Source organism: Callionymus lyra, chromosome 4 (genome assembly GCF_982586985.1).
Source record: "Callionymus lyra chromosome 4, fCalLyr1.hap1.1, whole genome shotgun sequence".
Taxonomy (NCBI): Eukaryota; Metazoa; Chordata; class Actinopteri; order Syngnathiformes; family Callionymidae; genus Callionymus; species Callionymus lyra.
In genome coordinates, this window is record NC_141821.1 from 24,096,284 (window position 1) to 24,113,830 (window position 17,547).

Consider the following 17,547-nt stretch of genomic DNA (forward strand, 5'->3'; position numbering starts at 1 on the left):
ATTGCCTCTTTTTGAAAAACAAAAAGAGAGCTGGTGACTGTTGGAGTTGTCTAAATCAAATTCACTCTGCTTAGTTCTGTGTCAAGTCTGAGTTCATGACTCTTTCAGGCTCAAAAGCATCATGATACAGCATCAGCAGTACCAGGTTTCATTGAATTAGTGGATCAGAGTCAAAGATTATGAAGTAGCACCATCTAGTGGCCTTTTAGAATAAAGACACTGTATCATTAAACACCCGATGCAGTATCATGACGCCTCATCAACCATCACGTACCAAATCACTGAAGTAGGATTGGTATGTGTTTGTGTTTCACTTGTTGCCATGATGATCTTATCTGTGATCCAATGTTTTTTTTTTTATCCTCATGCACTCATTCTGTGTAACTTTGACTCTTGGTTAATCGTAGTGATTTGCTTATGAAGCTTCGTGAAGCAGTGTCATTGTCTACAGAGTCCACTAGATGGCGGTGTCTGCACTATTTTCCTTTGTTTTGAACAACTGTTCTAATGAAACATCACATCATTTTAAAACTGATGGCGCCACCTACTGACCTCTAAACAACATGACACTGCTTCATCAGACCAACGAACGTTAATCGTTGACATGAAAGTATGAAACCCAGAGCGATTTAACCAGAATATTCCCAAAGTAAAAGTATTTTTTTAAACTACATTAATGTAAATGTAATACTAAAAACGATGCAGAAATATGAGTACATATTATTATATCTAAAACATCTCTCGATTATCGTTTTGTCGTAATAAGGCTTCTGATTTATTTCGTCTTCTTTTAGTTTGGTTGCTCCACACAACAATCCCTGTATGTGATGTGCCCCTCTAAATATGATTTATTCAACTCTCATTGTACATTCTGCCAGTGCTTACTCAATACTGGTCTGTCAATGACGGTTTGAGGAAAGAAAGCAGAGGCGCACCATCTCACAGGAGGAGGCAGGAAGTTAACTTTCATCTAAAGTTTAAAACTGCTGGAATGAGCGAGGTGTGTGTGGCCCCCCCACAGAGTGAATTACTGTCTGTTTATCCATCAAAAAGAAGAGAGGTATTGGCTATGGACCTTAAAAGATGAACACATCAATAATTCAGTTGTCAAATATCCACTGCCTGGATTGAACTCTTGGGCCGAGCTACAAACTGTGCTGTTTTTCATCATCACGTTCTGCTGCATCGTCTCCTTCATCCTCACGCAGGGACCCCTAAGATCTCTAGAATCACTCCCACCATCACGAGGCTTTCACCAGACCCCCCGCTGGCCTCCTCGCTCCAGTCTCTGCTTCATCCCACGTTCACCTTGCAACGCTTTTGTTTGCCGCACTTCCAAGACTCAGAACACTCATCACGTTTATTCCACCCATGTGTTCCTCCAGATCTTTCTCGTCCCGCCCCCTTCCTTGCTACGTTCACTTGCATTAGCCTCAAGGCTATGTTCTTCAGATCTGACCCTTCCATGGCAGGATGTCTTATTAATACAGTGTCCTGCCTGGGGCTCTGCTCTGACCCCACGGTACTCCGGGGAAGGAGGAGACTCCCAGAAAGAAGGGAGGTTGGAGAGGAAGGACAAAGGCACAAGGAGACTGCAGCTGACAGTCGTGGATGAAGCTTTTTCTTATTATTTTGCTACTTCCTTTACACAGTTTCTAGACCTGCAGATGTGTGCAGACGTCATTTATATTCAAATGGATGAAAAATAATGTGCAAGGTGAGCAATGACGACGTAGGAAAAGCGTGAACAATGGTCTTTCGTCCTGGTCTGCGCTTTCAAGGATTATAACCATCTCTCCTTCCCATTTACCTCGGAAACCACAACAAACGTCCACCAATTGGTCAGTCTCTCATGTTGATGACACATTCACGGACTTACGAAATAAATCTTCAGTCCTGAGCGTAAAAAAGGAGGTTTCAGAACAATCAGAGGATCTGTAATATATTTGACAGGGTTGAGTCATCATTAATAGTGTGAAAAATGTAATGAAACGAGTTTTATGCAACATTTTCTTTTGCATCAAAACAATAATTATGTTAAATTAAAATAATTGCTATGTTAAATATAAATCTATGTCTCTGTGCATCTTCATACCATTCAGCAACACTCCTAAGATCTTGATTCATTTGTAGGGATAATTGTAGAGGCTTGTATCTGATTTCTTTAACATACAGGAGAGAAAGAATTTAGCCATTTCTTAAACTGTGGAGAAAATGATCTCTGTTCATTCAGGATAACTACTAGTGATGTCCAGATGAAGCTTCATGAAGCAGTGTCTTTATTTTCAGAGCCCACTAGATGGCGGTCTCTGCACTATTGAACAACTCTTGTAATGAAACGACATCATTTTTAAACTGATGGCGCCACCTACTGACCTCTAAACAACATGACACTTCCTGAAGCTTCAGACCATCACTAATAACTAGCTTCAACCAAACAAAAAAAAAGCAAGAATTTGTTGCTGAGAACCAAAACATTTCAAGACACCAGACCTTTGAAGCATCACTAATTCATTTTGTATGACCTTGAAAAAAAAAAAAAAAATCAAATAACTTGGACTGAAATATTTATGGCAGAATCCAGATAATTGCACAAGTAATTATGGAACAGTAGAGGGAAATGGATTGCAATAATTAAACCAATCAGGACCCCTGGTCTAAATCTTCAGGGATATTCTCGCCAAGGTCCCCTTGACTGTTTCTTTTTGGAGAGGAATGATGGGGTTGCCTTATAAAATAGATCAACAAGTAACAAGAACAAGAAACATTTTTTCAAGTAGAGGATTTTGCGCTAGTTTGATAAAAACTGCCAGTTTTGTAAACGCTGAAAAGATGTAAAAGATTGGCTGAGAAAGTTTCTACTTTGTAGATATCACAGATTGAGTCTAAAAGCATATCTTTAACGGTAAAAGAGTGTGTTTTCGGTGAGAAGGCACAGTTAATCATTTATATTTGTAGTGCTGACAGGTTCATTTGTCCTGCATTGAAAGCTGTTTTTGTGTATCAACAGAGAGTGCTAAAAATGTTGAGCACATTCTTTATTTTACTATTTTACAAGACACTAAGATAAATGATTTATATAATAAACCTCTACATAAAAATCACATGATTAACGCATAAAAAAGCAAGAGCCGATAAATATTTTAAATGTGTTCTTCTAAACTTCTTCTCTTACAAACAAAGTTAAACTATGGACTATAATATATTCCTTATCCATCATTTATGAGCATTACTCATATACAGTACATAAGGTTCATAGAAGTACAGCTGCAAATCTCTCTGATCACCATCACATGTTGTTACATCATCCATGATTTAAAAAAAAAAAGATTTTAGTGTGTGTTTAGTTTACCCAAGCCCTTTGGAAGTAAAGGCACCCTGAGTGACTGACAGACGACAAATGAAAGGACACTCAAATCCTTGCAGGAGCCAAGGCCCCAAGAAAAAGATGGTTTACACACAATTTGATATGCTGTATCTGCTCATTTTTGTAGATAGCTTAAATGGTTAGTTCACCCAAAATTCAAACTTAACTAGTTTTCTACTAACCCTCATGTCGACTAAGGGTTGGGATTAACTTCAGAGTAATCTGTTCCTTTTTAAAATCATGGGCCAAGGAGAACTTTCAGAAATGCCCCAGAGGCAGCACAAGGGATACTTTAAACACGTTTGTTATCGGCCACCGGGTCACCTTGACCCAGAGTTAAAACAAGTGAATAGTGAATAGAATTACAAACAGTACAATGTTGGGCAACTATCACTTAAAGTCTGTCAATATAAACCTTGACACATTGTAATGCATAATTCATAAGGAAACGGTAAAAAAAAACAAACAAGTTTGTTAAAATATCTTTGAATATGTTGAAGGTTAGAATCTAGATTCTGTAAATGTACAATGATATAAACAATTATTGATATCAATTTGACAACTTTCTAAGAACAGGCAAATGTTCATGTTTGGAAATAAATGAATGTACACGGTCGGTAAAGCTGAGTTCAGGAAAAAAGACACCTGGGTCCAATGCAAAGGTACTATTGACTAGGATTCCGATGGGAAATAGTTAATAAGGTAATAAAAGGCGGGTGATAAAAAATGTCTTGTTCTAGATGTGTTCCAATTACATTTGTTGTCCATTCTGAGTTGAATTATGTCTGAACAAAAGATTGAATAAAAGGACAACTTCCATCTGGTTCTATTCAATCAGAGTAGCTAAGAGATAACAGATTTTTACAATTGTTTTTTGTAAGATTGTCATTAATTACTTGTTTCCTTTTTAAGTCCTTCCCTTTTCTATTATGATATCAGTGTTGTAGAAGTTATTATTCTGTTTTAGTGGGTCTCTATGATGGATTAAAAATCAGGAATAATGTATTCACACAATGGACCTTTGTGGGCTGAGAAATATTGCTTCATTAAATATTGAAATATAATTAAAAAGCTTCTTCTTCTAGCCATGAATTTCATTTGTGGGCTACTCAGAATCCACGTCATGTCTTTTTGAAATCTTTTTATAGTGTTGAGTGTTTCAAATATCAAATTAATGGATGGGGAACAGAAGGGATGGAAACACAAATAAGAAACTTATCGCCCTTATGTTCTCCATTAATCACACGCTTCAAAATATTAGATTTAAAAATTATTCATGTTAAATTATTTAACGTTCATTGTTCATTTATGTGGACCTTCACAGTTGCCAGAGAGAGAGAATAACAAGAATATGATGAGGCTTTTCTTATCGGCCAAATTAACAACGGGACATTTTTGCTGTAAATGTATTTTGTTCATATTTTATGATATAATTCAAGACTTTGACTTTAGAACTCTCTAGAAATGTATTCACGATGTTAAATATCACAGCATTGGGTCGTGGCTCAAATGATGTTTCCAGTCTGCAAATAAAATCAACCCAACAAAAGCCTTTGTTACGCATACACTGGGTCGGTTGCACCAGACGAGAGACAAACAGTTTAAACTGTTGCAGTTACACTGTTTTAACAGTGGGGAGAGCAAGAGACTGATCATTTGTTTTTAGTAGTTAAAAAATATGTCCACTGTGACGGAAAAATACAAGTTTTAACATTAATTTTTATTACAAAGGAAATAAAATATGTTACGACGTGGTTTGTCTTGGGGCCAAAAAGGAACACGACCTCTAATTGGCAGAACTGTGGAGACTTTTATTCCTCCCTAGAATAAATCATTATCTGAAGGTATATTTAACTATTGTGTTATCTCAGGGTCAAGGTGACCCGAAGGTATTCCTAGTGTTTCCTCTTGATCAAGACTAACAACCTCCTCCACTGCACTTGAAGCCAGGGAGGTTGTTCGCCTTGATCCAGAGACAACACAAGGGATACCACAAAAAACATTTGTTTTGGGGCCTTTGGGTCACCATGACCCCTGAGAAAACACAATGGTTAAGAAAACGGAAGCTATACAACATTTCAGTAAACCTGATTGTTCATGTCACACACACACCAACACAACAAGTAGAAAAAAGAATAATAATGATAAAAAAACACAGAAAATGTGAACTTATTCGAATTGTTTTGTCATTGTTTTACAAATACGACTTTCATTTAGTGAAGAAAAGAGAAGAGCGATGGTGAGCGGCACAAAAACTGTCGTCCTCGACCAGCTTCTCTAATTTCTCATTTCATGCTAGCACGGTTGAGAAGCGTGGATGCCACAAACAGCAGGGATTGTTGACTGTTCCTGAGAACTTGAGGCCAAGTGATGTGGAAAACTAAAATCAAAGCCAGACAATTGAAAGAAAATAAATTCAATTTGAGGAGAGAGAGGAGTGCATGTGCAATCAAGCCTGTCTTTTGGGTTTGAAATGGGATTGTTTTTTTTTCCTGTCATGTGCGAGGAAAATGTGCCAAACATTAAGGCTGTTTTCACAGCATATGTTGCAGTCCTGGTGAAAATAAAACAATACAAAGGTGGTGGAGCAGATGAGATTGCATTGAATTCTTTCGGCTTAAAAATGAATTTGAATTCAAAGGTTTTGGTATTTTGAGCCGTGCACCGAATCTTTGTTATTGATATTCTATCTTGTGTAGCTTTCTGACTATTTGAAGGTGGTTTTCCTGCTCCTGTTCCTCTTTCTGTAATAGAGTCAAATATATCTGTATGAAATACTTTAATATGTTTTCAAGGGTAACGACATTTCACTATTAAATTACCATGTACAGTGATCAGTCACGCTGAGTCAGGTAATTTTGTTTTGTACTTCCCAGCCACCGTAGGTTCCACAACAAAGGGTACGATTAAAAAACGGGCAGGTAAAAACAATATAAAAAAGAGAAAATACAGCCAATTCTTAACCAATCAACAATTAAAAAAAACAATATTTAGAATGAAAGAATTTTTTTTTAATAAATCATAAAAAAAAACATACAATAACTATTTGTATAGTTGTATTTTAACTCCTAATGCATCATAAAGTTATTTCAGTTATTTATTCATTTGAATCCTCTTGGTAAAATTCAAAACCGCAGGTTCCAGGGTGAATTATAATAATATTGCATTAGAATCCGTGGAGATATGCAGCAAAACATTTGAAACAATGTCCCTTAATAATCTGAAATGTAAATGCAACATTTGCTTTCTTTCTCTTTCTCAAGTGTAGGTGTGTGTGTGTGTGCGGGTGATGGTGAGTGTGTGAGATTGAACACATCTGCACCAATTATAATTACAGAGGCGTCCGTCCACAAAATGTACCACGATTGTAATAATGTTGAAAACGAGCTTCACGGTGGTGATCAGAGATTTCCCCGTCCCAGAATTTTTCGTTTTGAATCATTCTTTTATTATTATTCATCATTTCCAACCTCTAATCCTGCGACATCATAAGACTGAACGTGTACAATTGTGCTCTATTTGTTGGTGTGTTATTTGGTAAACAAACAAGCTTGAAAAAAAGTCATTAAAGATTTTCCAGAGTAAAATAATTTAGCGAGCTCCTGGTGTTCTGTTGTTACACAAAACACTGTCTCGTATCCTAAGTGAGCTTTAACAGACAAATACATGGCCAAGCTAGTATAAATATCTGTTTTATTATTTTCTTGAAAACTCCAAATTATGTTTGAAGGCCACATAAGGTGTGATGGTTGTGTTTTGTGCACCAGCTGAAACTGAACTGCACTGTATTTCCCTTAAAGAACACGTCTTCATGAGAATATGTGGGAGGAAGCCAGACCGAAGTTAATTAAAACCACCTCTGTGTGGACGGAACCAGAACATATGGTGATTTTAGAGGACAAAAGAAAGGGAGATTAAACAGAGAGGGCAAAAATAGAAGATAGAACACACATGAGGCTTTCTGATGAGCAGAGACGAGACCTTTTCAGAGATTTAATTCATGAGTCAGATCAGCTTCCTGTCAACAGTCGGTCAAAGACATCAACACATTAGCTTATTTAGTCGGAGAATGACAAAACAGTTACACTTCCTTCCCTTGGATGCAGCTGAGATGCCCATCTATGTTTTTGTTACCTCCAAGCTGGACTTTGCCTGGTCTAGCAACAACAAACATTGAAACACTGGTGATGGCTCCTGATGATAAGGTTCCAGGGTTGAGTCAGTACTTGGTGACTTAGGTCAGTCTGTCAAACTGAGCCTGAGAAACCTGGGTGTTGTGTTTGATAAAAACATGTCTCTAGTTCAACACTGCAGAAAACTGACCAGAAACTGTTTCCTTCAACTGAGAAAAATCTCTAAACTTAGGAAAATGTTGTCGGAACATGATCTGGAGCTTGTAATCCATGCGTTTGTTTCTCCTCGTCTGGACTATTGTAACAGTTTGTTTTCATGTCTTAACAAGAAGGAGCTGTCTCGCCTGCAGTTGATTCAGAACTCTGCAGCGAGAATTCTAACCCGCTCTAGTAGAAGAACTCACATCTCTCCGGTCCTTAAAACTCTTCACTGGCTTCCAGTTTCTTTCAGGATCAACTTTAAAATTCTGGTTGTTACTTTCAGAGCTATTCATGGTCAGGCTCCTCCTTACATACTGATCTGATCCAGCCTTACACCCCAGCTCGGGCTCTGAGGTCTGTGGATCAGAATCTACTTATGGTTCCACGCACACGGCTCAGGACCAGAGGAGAGAAATCTTTTCAGGCTGTTGCTCCTAAGCTTTGGAACAATCTTCCTCTCCCTCTGTGTTTGATGGATCTACTGACTCCTTTAAGAAACATCTTAAGACGTTTCTATTTGTTCAGGCTTTTCCTTGATTTTCTGGAACTCCTGTGTTGTTCTCAGTATTATCTTGATCTTTAAAGTATATACTTTTTTGAGTATTGTTTTGATTGTTTAAGCGCTTTGTGGCCCTGGTCTGGAAAAGCGCTATATAAATAAATATTACTTACTTACTTACTTACATCACATCCAAACATATCAACAATAAAGGACCTTGGATCTCTAAACGGTAGATATGGAGCCAGAGCCTTCAGTTTTCAAGCCCCTCTGCTGTGGAACCAAGTACCATCTTCAGCCTCAAGGACAGACACCCTCTCTATGTTTACGAGTCATCTTAAAACTTTGATTTTTGATAGTCTAAAGTTAGGACTGACTCGGGCTCTTAGTTATGCTGCTACAGGTTTCGATTTCTGGAGGAGTTTTCACACACTGAGCTCCCTCTCTCTCTCATTTTTCTGCTTCATGTCGCGATCTTCCCCGGAGCTCCACCTTTTCCCCAGTAGCCTTTCCTTTCTCCCCTCTCTCTTCTATCTCTTCTTCTACCTCCCAGTCGGTCACAGCATGCACAGAGTCTGGTTCTGCTTGATGTCTTGCCTCGCCACTTCATTGAGGTTTATTAGGAACTGTTTTTTTCTCTTCTCTTATTCAGCATTATTTAAACCTTGTCTTGAGATAACAATGTGATGATTTGATACTTAAACAATAAAATGTAATTAAATTGAATCGTAAACAAGGACATAATTTGAATCTTATACGTCCCCAATGTAGGAAGAGTGAAGGTATATTAATTAACTATATTCATCCATTTAATTGGGCTTGTGCAAATCTTTTAAAGGACATATAATGTTTGGATAACCGTTTCTTAAATTGATCTTAGACCTCTATTGTACTCATCAGTATGTGTCTGTTCGTACAAAACTTTCTAGCTTAAATATTGTTTAACATAACCCACTCTGCTGCGATTGGTCAAACATCGAGGTTTGTCAGGCAGCTCTCGTTACCTCTTGTTCGCCGACATTTCAGACGAGGGAGAACTTTAAAAAGTAGCAAGTTTAAACACGGTCATGATGAGGGACTAAGTGCATCCTGGAGGGGAAGACTTCAACATTTGAAACGTGTGAGTGAGTCAGGAGAGTTTGGTTTTCACACTAGTTGCCCTTTAAAAGATTGTTGGTTCCAGATGTTGTCTCAATGAAAATGAGCAGCAGACTTGAAATACATTCTTATATTTTGAGAGTAATATGATTCAACAACCACTTGTGCATATTTAAACTCAGCTACGTCACTGTGTGACTGTGAGACTTCAACTTAAGTTATTGAAGATAACATTGTGATGTCTTAAAAGAAGCCAAGAAACATTAAACACAGGAAAACAAGCAAACTGTTTATACATGACATTTTTTTTTTATCACCCAGCACTATCAGAATTCATCACTTTTCTCATGCCATAATTTCCATAAAAGACAGACATATTGTAATAATCAAGGAGAAGGGGTGGTCAGGAATAAATCTTGGGAAAACAAAATCTAAAAAGTGTACAGGTTAAGCAGACATTTGGTCGCACAGCAGCTACAAACATGGCTTAACAAACATCTTTGCCAACGAAAGATTCAACTTAATGAGAAATCGAAAAAAACAATTTGCTCGAATATCAGAAGCACGTGCTAGTGCTCTCCTAATTAAATTTCTTTGACACACCGTGCTCGTTTCTAGAAGTCCATTCAAACACTGAGGAAAGACAATTATTTATTTCTTTTGGCGTCAATTGCTAAACTAATATGGAAACAAAAGCTTTTGTAGTTCATTGTTTCCATTTATTCATTCTCCAGTTATTTTTCTCTGAAACAAATAACTAAATCTCTAAATTGTATTTATTTAAGAATGCAACCATTATCTCCACAATGCTTTCAAATGATTTTTTATTTTATTTGTTGAGCAATTTAAGTTTAAAAATTGATCGACCAGAGTTGCTACAACCCACTTATCTTTTTTGTTTTTTGTCCCATGATAGAATGAAGTGAAAAAAGTTGTTGGTTCCATTGACAGAGAGAAAACCAGTGTGGGTTCGATGCCAAGTAACTGTAAAGTCATTTAGAATGTATCACAGCCCACATATGAAATGGCCTTAATCCACCAATCATTCTCAATGACAATATTGGGAGGATACATTGAATACATTCGGATGCAAAGATAATTATTTGACCATCAACTTTGGCTGACATGATGATCACAACCATCCCATTTTTCTGAACAATACGCTTAGAATTTCTTTCTCTGAGACCTTGAAACACAAAAATGAACTTATTTTGCGATGACTTTTAAACATCCTTAGCCTTCAATCAATCACACTATCATATATTTTACTCTTTATTGAGGCTCTCTAGATATCCTGCTTCAATGGTAAAATGATCAAACGCACTATTTTAAGTTTTAAAATGTAATTCGATGAATCCTATTTTAAGACTGTGCAAAGGCGGGGAGCTGAGAGACTTCTGGATTTGTCAGGAGACGCTCTAAAGAAAGGACAAAGTCTGCTCTCCTACTCTGCCTCTCTCTGGGTTTTAAAGAAGAGATACCACGCCAACATATCGTGACAGCTCGTTTCTGTCAGATGACCTGCTGTCGCACTGCTTTTGCTTCATGACACATAATGAAAAATGATGGAGCGTAACGACGAGGGACAAACTTTAAATAGTGTTATTATTTACTCATCATTTGTTCTGAACGGCCCTGACATCTGAACACAATGATTTGGAGTCAGTAAAGGATGAATCCACTGCCTTGTGCTGCTATTTTGCAATACTATGACAGTGACTAACACTTTTTATATACAGTAACTGTGAATGTTTATACAACAATCTAACAATCTACACAAAACTCTTGATCAACAATAACGTCAACAATAGTCACATGAATCTTTGACAAGCTGTCTCCTCTTTACTCCAGCTGTTACTTTAATGTCTCAGCTGCTCTATGACAAAGAACAATAAAATAACCCTGTTGAAATTCAGTTGCTACCTCAGACAGTTTCACCACCATCACATGTTTAAACATAAGCTATAGACATATATAAGATGCCAATAGGTTTCAAAAAGGTCCAATTACATGACGGATAATGTCTCTCTCAATAACTCTTCCATTAGTTTGGATTACCACATCAGAAAATCCGCGTTCAAGCTCCTAGAAAAAACACTTCCAGCACAGAAGCATCTTCACCTCTTATATGATATATTTAACACACAGACAGAAGACAACGAGGCATCAAGAAGCTACAAAACTACAGCAAATGTGGAAATATATAGGGCAAAAACCTGTTCAAAACAAAGATGAAACAAAAATATTTTAGCAAAAACCACTTCACAAATCCAGAAAGGTATGTTTTATGCAATTATTTTTCTTTTGCTAGCAGTAGAAATAGACCATGCTTAATTTGGAATAGGACACATCTTGCTTTTAATCTGGAAAAAGGCTTGTTCTTGTCTTTGTCTCAAAACTCTTTGGTCTTGACTTCAAGTCTACCAGGAAGAAATCTCATTTACATTTGATTTGTCGCCAACTACAAAACATTTTAGTCAACTGAGAAAATAAAGTACAAACATTGTCCTGTTATTTTTAAGTGGCCCTATTTTTTTAAAAAATGATAGGATTGATATGTCAGTCAAGATCATATGTGTGAGAGCCACAAGAAGAATTTATTGGTTCTGCACATTTAACCGCAATAACTTAGTTTCCATGAGAAAAGAAAAGTAAGTTTACGCTCAATTCATAGTATGTCTTGAGAATGCTGGATGTTGTTCAAATTTTTTGATTAGTTGATGTCATTTAATAACCTTTTTTTCATTGTGTGCTTATGTGTTCAATGGACCATATAACCTATGATAGCCAATACACCCGGTTGTCTACGGCAATGGTTCTCAACTGGTTCTGGTCCCAGAGACATTTGTTACTTTGTGGCAAAAAAAAAAGAAATAAACAAATCATCTGTTATATTGATTAGTATTGCCTGAAAGGTGTTTTATTTTGAAGAAAGACCAGATTTTCTAGTAAATAACTTTAGTGTGTAACTCGTGACTGGTGAACATGACTAAAAAACAAACTTTTTAGACACTTAACTTAACTATCATTTCCTATAAATCATGCTAAAACTCAAACTCACACATTGGCACAAAGTCTCTAAAAGCAAGGAGACACAAACATACAGAACACGATCGTCGACATATGATCAAATATACACAGATGCAAATACACAAATATAATTTTGTAACCAGTCCAAAGCTCTTGCTGATTCAACGGTATGGTGGGATGTTTTTTTCATGCACCTATTTGTATTTTTTTTTTGCAGGTCATGCTATTGAATTATTACTTTTTTTCTATCTGAACATCGGCCCGGGGATATAATCCTGACATTTAACCGTTTCACGGTACAAAAAAGGTTGGGGACCGATGGTGTAAAGCACTGCACTGAAGAGCAAATAACTTTATGATACTTCAATCTGATAATGTGGAAGTGATTCTTGGAAGTGATTCTGCCATGACATGATATTCTCTCGTCAAACATTATTCAGAAAGTCTCTGAGGAATAAGATGGGAGTGAGGGAACATAAAACTAGACTGCATTAAGGTTTTTCTCCTTCTTGTGAAAAATATTCAATCAGAGTCTGCAGCCGGAGAAAGGATATAATTGTAAATACGGAACCTTTAGAAGTGCACAGGTTCACAGTTCTGGAGAAAAATAAATGACACATCAATGAAGACGAAATAATCAGATGATTGATCTCTCCTTCGTTCAGACATTTTCTCCCCCTCAGTTGGCGGCTCGACCTAATGATACACTAAAAATACATCAAGGATGGCATTTTCAATAGCAGCCGAGATGAAAGAGCGCGCTGCCACCTAATGACAAGTCGCATGAATTATTACAAAGGTCTTTCTCCGACGTGACAACAGTGTGGGAAAAAAAAAAAACCTTACTTTTTCGAGTAAGAGAAACAAGGCTCTCTTCTGCTCAGAAAACAAGCTCCTGTGCTGCTTTTGATCTTTCATCGGGGAACAGATGTTGCTTTCCAGATGTTTGTGGTACATTGGTGATGTTCAACAAGGCTTGTTCGGGCGTGACGGATTTGTTTACAACTTGTGGGGGGTGGGGGGGGGTCACAGATAGTTACAGCAGACAAATCGGCCACGAGAGATGCAGCTCGTCTCTGAGGGCATATGGTGAGGAGATGAACTTGATCATGAGGGACTTGCTTAAGTCTGTTAGATTTAAAATTGCTGCTATAAATACTTGTAACCTAAGATTCTCCATTAATCGAAAAACCTCTTTCACTGCAGCTCCTCGTTTACCATGACATGGCATTTCTTCAGCAAGTTCACTTCTATTTCAGATGTTGCTTCTAGAACTTCACAGGAATACATAAGATGTTCAGCACTCCATTAAAAAAAAAAAAAAGAAACAAGTTCTGTTTGGAGCTACTGTACCATTTAAAAAAATGTTGATGGGACAGTTACACCTTTTGTGAGATGTCATCATGAACATTTAACGGAGTTTAAAGCAACTACAAAGAAGATAAGATAAGAAGAACAGATTCGTTTCTGGCTGAATTAATTCCTGTTTGTGTTTTTCTTCTTCTTTGAGGTTTGGGTGAACCGTCTGCAGACTAACACAATAAACAAAGGGAAAAGCTTTAGGGGACGACGTGTCTCTGAACACACAGCCAGTCAATCTTGTGTACTCAGACCTGATAACAACCGTTCAGTTCTTTGTTCAGATCCTCTTGGGATTACTTCTTGACTCATTCTTTAGACTCTCCTCCATAGCTTTGATTTGGACATTTAAGATTTTGATTTCACGGTTTCTCTGCTTGCTCCAGAGCTCCAGTGACCTGCGGCTATTTGTGTTTTAATTCAATCATACATTTTCTATGATGCCTATTACCTAGTGGAGGTCACGGGGGGGGGGGGGATGCCTGTCACACACAAAGACACAACCGTTCACACACACTCATACCTACGGACAATTTATCCAAGTTATTCCCAATCAACCTCTGTATGGTTTTCTCCTGTGGGAGTGTCCAGAGTAAACCCACGCAACACGGGGAGAACATACTAACTACACAGAGAAAAGGTCACCTGGAAGCGAAAAGGCAACCTTCTTGCGCCTGAGGCGATGACGCTAACCACTGCGCCCCTGTTTCCGTTTTGTTTTCTACATCATTTGTCAGTTCGACTAACCTTTGAAGTTAACCCTTCAAAATACCCGTCTCCAGTCTGAAATTTGCGGATGGATTTTCAAGATTGCAGAAGAAAAATTAAACAACATGCAATGAATGATTGTATAAACGTGTTTTCATTTTTGTTCAAGGGTTATGTTGTCTGAAAGGATGATGTGTGGGTGTAATGACTAGTACAGGAGGACCTGTGAACACTGAAATTAAAAGAAGAGTGAGAGAATAAAGAGTAACAGTAATATTATAAAGCTATATATAAGCTATAACTTCTGCTTTTTGGACACTTTCTCACTTTAATGTTGGATTAAAGACCTACACTTTTAAACTGTGCTTCATTATGTTTGGACACACAAGATACCACTTAACACCAGAGCAAGAACATTGGAATATCAATTTGATCTTCTTTATTTTTGTGCTGTTGAATTCATGCCGACGGAATAATGATGTTGGTCTCCCAGGAATATCATAACGAGGCAAATTGATTCAAGCCTTACATTCACTTCTCGTTGAAGTTTTCCTTGGGTTCTCATTTCATGGAATGATACCATTGCTGTTAGTTTAATGGAGGCTAGGATGGGTTTTAACTGTTGCAACTGAAAAAGGATCAACGTGACCAGCATCCATGGTGACAAATCCATTAGTCTTCCTTCCTGTCCATCTCTCCTTTGTATACTCATAAATACAGGACACTGAAGGTCACAGCCAGCACACATAGAACCCAAACATGGGTCATTATTCGCTAGAGGCGCCACATACTTTCAAAGTAACAGACAGATATAATAATAATCTTTTGTTTCAGGACTGCACAGCGATTTCCCAATCTCTTCAAATGCCAGTCGAGTTTGAGTGACATTTCACCATGAAGTGATATTGATGGGTTGGTTAAAACAATTGGACAGTGTTTCTACATTAGTGCAAAATCCACCAGTGGTACAGATGTTTATAAAGGATTGTTTTAATCAATTATCTATTAGTAGTAAAGGGGATATTAATCAAAGTATATCAAATTCTCCACAAAGAAAACTACTACCTCATCGTAATAACAGCCACATCTCTTCCTGCAACTCTTTGATCTAACCAATAATTCTGTCGTCCAGAACTCCAGTAGCTTCATCTCAACCACAAGGCCTTCATCTCTTCACACTCATCCCGGAGCGGTTTCCTAGTCCAGCAAATAACACAACTCTTTACTCGTCTTCTCTTGAAGAACATCCATGACCTTCTCACACCTCCACATTTCCAGAGCAATCCTCGAGATCATCCTCTTCCATCCATCTCACTGTGGAATTCACGCTTTGTGTTCAAGTTGTAGTTTCTGATTTCCCAACAGAGCCTTTCAAAGGGATTGATAAATCTCTCCTTCTTACCCAACCACAGTTGTATTCAACATGATTTAACCCCCCACAGCAAAGCTTTTTTTTTTACAAGGTTTACATTTCTTATGTATTCTGTTTATAATCAGATCAAATTAAAATATGTAAAATAAACGAATGCAAAAGAAATTACAAAAGAATTCTCTGTAATAAAGCAATATCACGACACAACCATATCTATAGCATATTATAAATGCCCCCTAAAGTCATCATACCGTTACTTCATCATTTTTGAGCTTTGGTCTGGTGTTTTTTTGTTTAACTATAAAATAGTCTCGTCTATCCGCCCATCATGTGAGGAGATCACATATATCTATATGCAACGAAGAGCCGTGCAAACATTTAGATAAGACGTATCATTTTTATAATAGTTTGCAAGTTGAAAAAACACCAAAAACTGTAATTTTTTTTTGTTTTAAAACTGATCCTAGATCTTTAAACGTATGCAGGGCTTATTCAGTCATTTTTTGGCTCCGACAGAAAGTTGCATACTAACTAAAGACATCAGAGGGAATCTCAAATTGGAGGAAAAGAAAAATCCCCTTGTAATGGTCGAGCAGCGACGGATGACGAAATGTTGCGGAGGCAATATTAAGGGAGATATTTCAGATCCTGAGATTGGAGGAGACGGCTTTGCGGAAATCTCTGAGAGACAAGAATCCTCCTCATTAATGCTTCAGATGTATTGAATCCTTACATCTCTAAAGCTCTGATCCTCCACAGCGATTCCAACCTGAGCCGGTGCGGAAGCATCTTCTCGACACGGTGGATGAAAACACGGGTTGATCTTTTCTCCCAGTGGTTTTTATATTTACAGACCTGGCGTCATAAAGGAAAAGTACACTTTGGAAAATGTATTTTAATTTGTTACAATTTGAGCATCCACATCAAACCAGCAGAGTTAAGCCCTGTGCTCTCAGGTCATGTGGAATATTTGAGGAATGTCGGGCAGATAAGGAGCATGTTCTCAGACAATGTTTTTGAAGTTATGCCTATATTTTAATCTTGTTTTTAGCGGAGGTTAATACAACTATCATAATTCTTCCTCATGATACTCGCAAGGTGTTTGCCCTGAAAGATCTGGAGCTTCCAATACAAACAGAATTAAGATATACAATATATGATACTTGTTTATATACAAGTTAATACAAGTTTTTTTGGAATAATTCTTTGTGTCAAAGCTGCAACACAAGATGGACATTAAAGACCAGGAGCACAGAGGTATTTGGTAGATGTTTTTAAGTGTGTCTTTTTGGACGTAGATGAAGACAAAGACTGGTTAGCGCCATTCATACATTCAAATACATATATACACATTATGACCTAGAACAGATCACTCTGAAAAATTGATTAAAAAAAAAGATGAGCAAACTCACTGCTTATCCATTTGGCGTTGGGGTCGTGAACTCTGAAGTCTTTTCTGAAGAGGTCCCCAACAGTCAACTTGCCCTTCATAGCCAGGCGGTCATCCTCGCCTGCCATAGAGAAAGGAAACGGTCATTGAATGCATCGTGACATTTACAGTACATGTGAGGACACCGAATACAACAAAATAGAAGCCACTGTACCATTTTAAAAACTGTTGATGAGACATTTACACGTTCAAGCTATTAAGCTTTTGTTCTGCAGACAAGTTCACATACAATTATAGGTTATTTATTTGCTCCTTTCACGGTAGTAAAGAGTTTTTTGGGGGCCTTAATTTGAATGATTTTATTAAATTATTCTTTTTTTTTAGATGAGG

General features: G+C 37.5%; 1 protein-coding gene across 2 annotated transcripts in view; it reads right to left on the bottom strand.

Annotated features, from left to right (window-relative positions):
• The window catches only part of dpp6a (dipeptidyl-peptidase 6a), a 145,900-nt gene that overhangs the window by 35,573 nt on the left and 92,780 nt on the right, over positions 1–17,547 (bottom strand). For both annotated transcript variants that reach the window (XM_087789270.1, XM_087789271.1), the window contains exon 3: positions 17,180–17,278. In XM_087789270.1, coding sequence (XP_087645396.1) covers positions 17,180–17,278 — 99 coding nt within the window. The remainder of the gene's footprint in view (positions 1–17,179; positions 17,279–17,547) is intronic.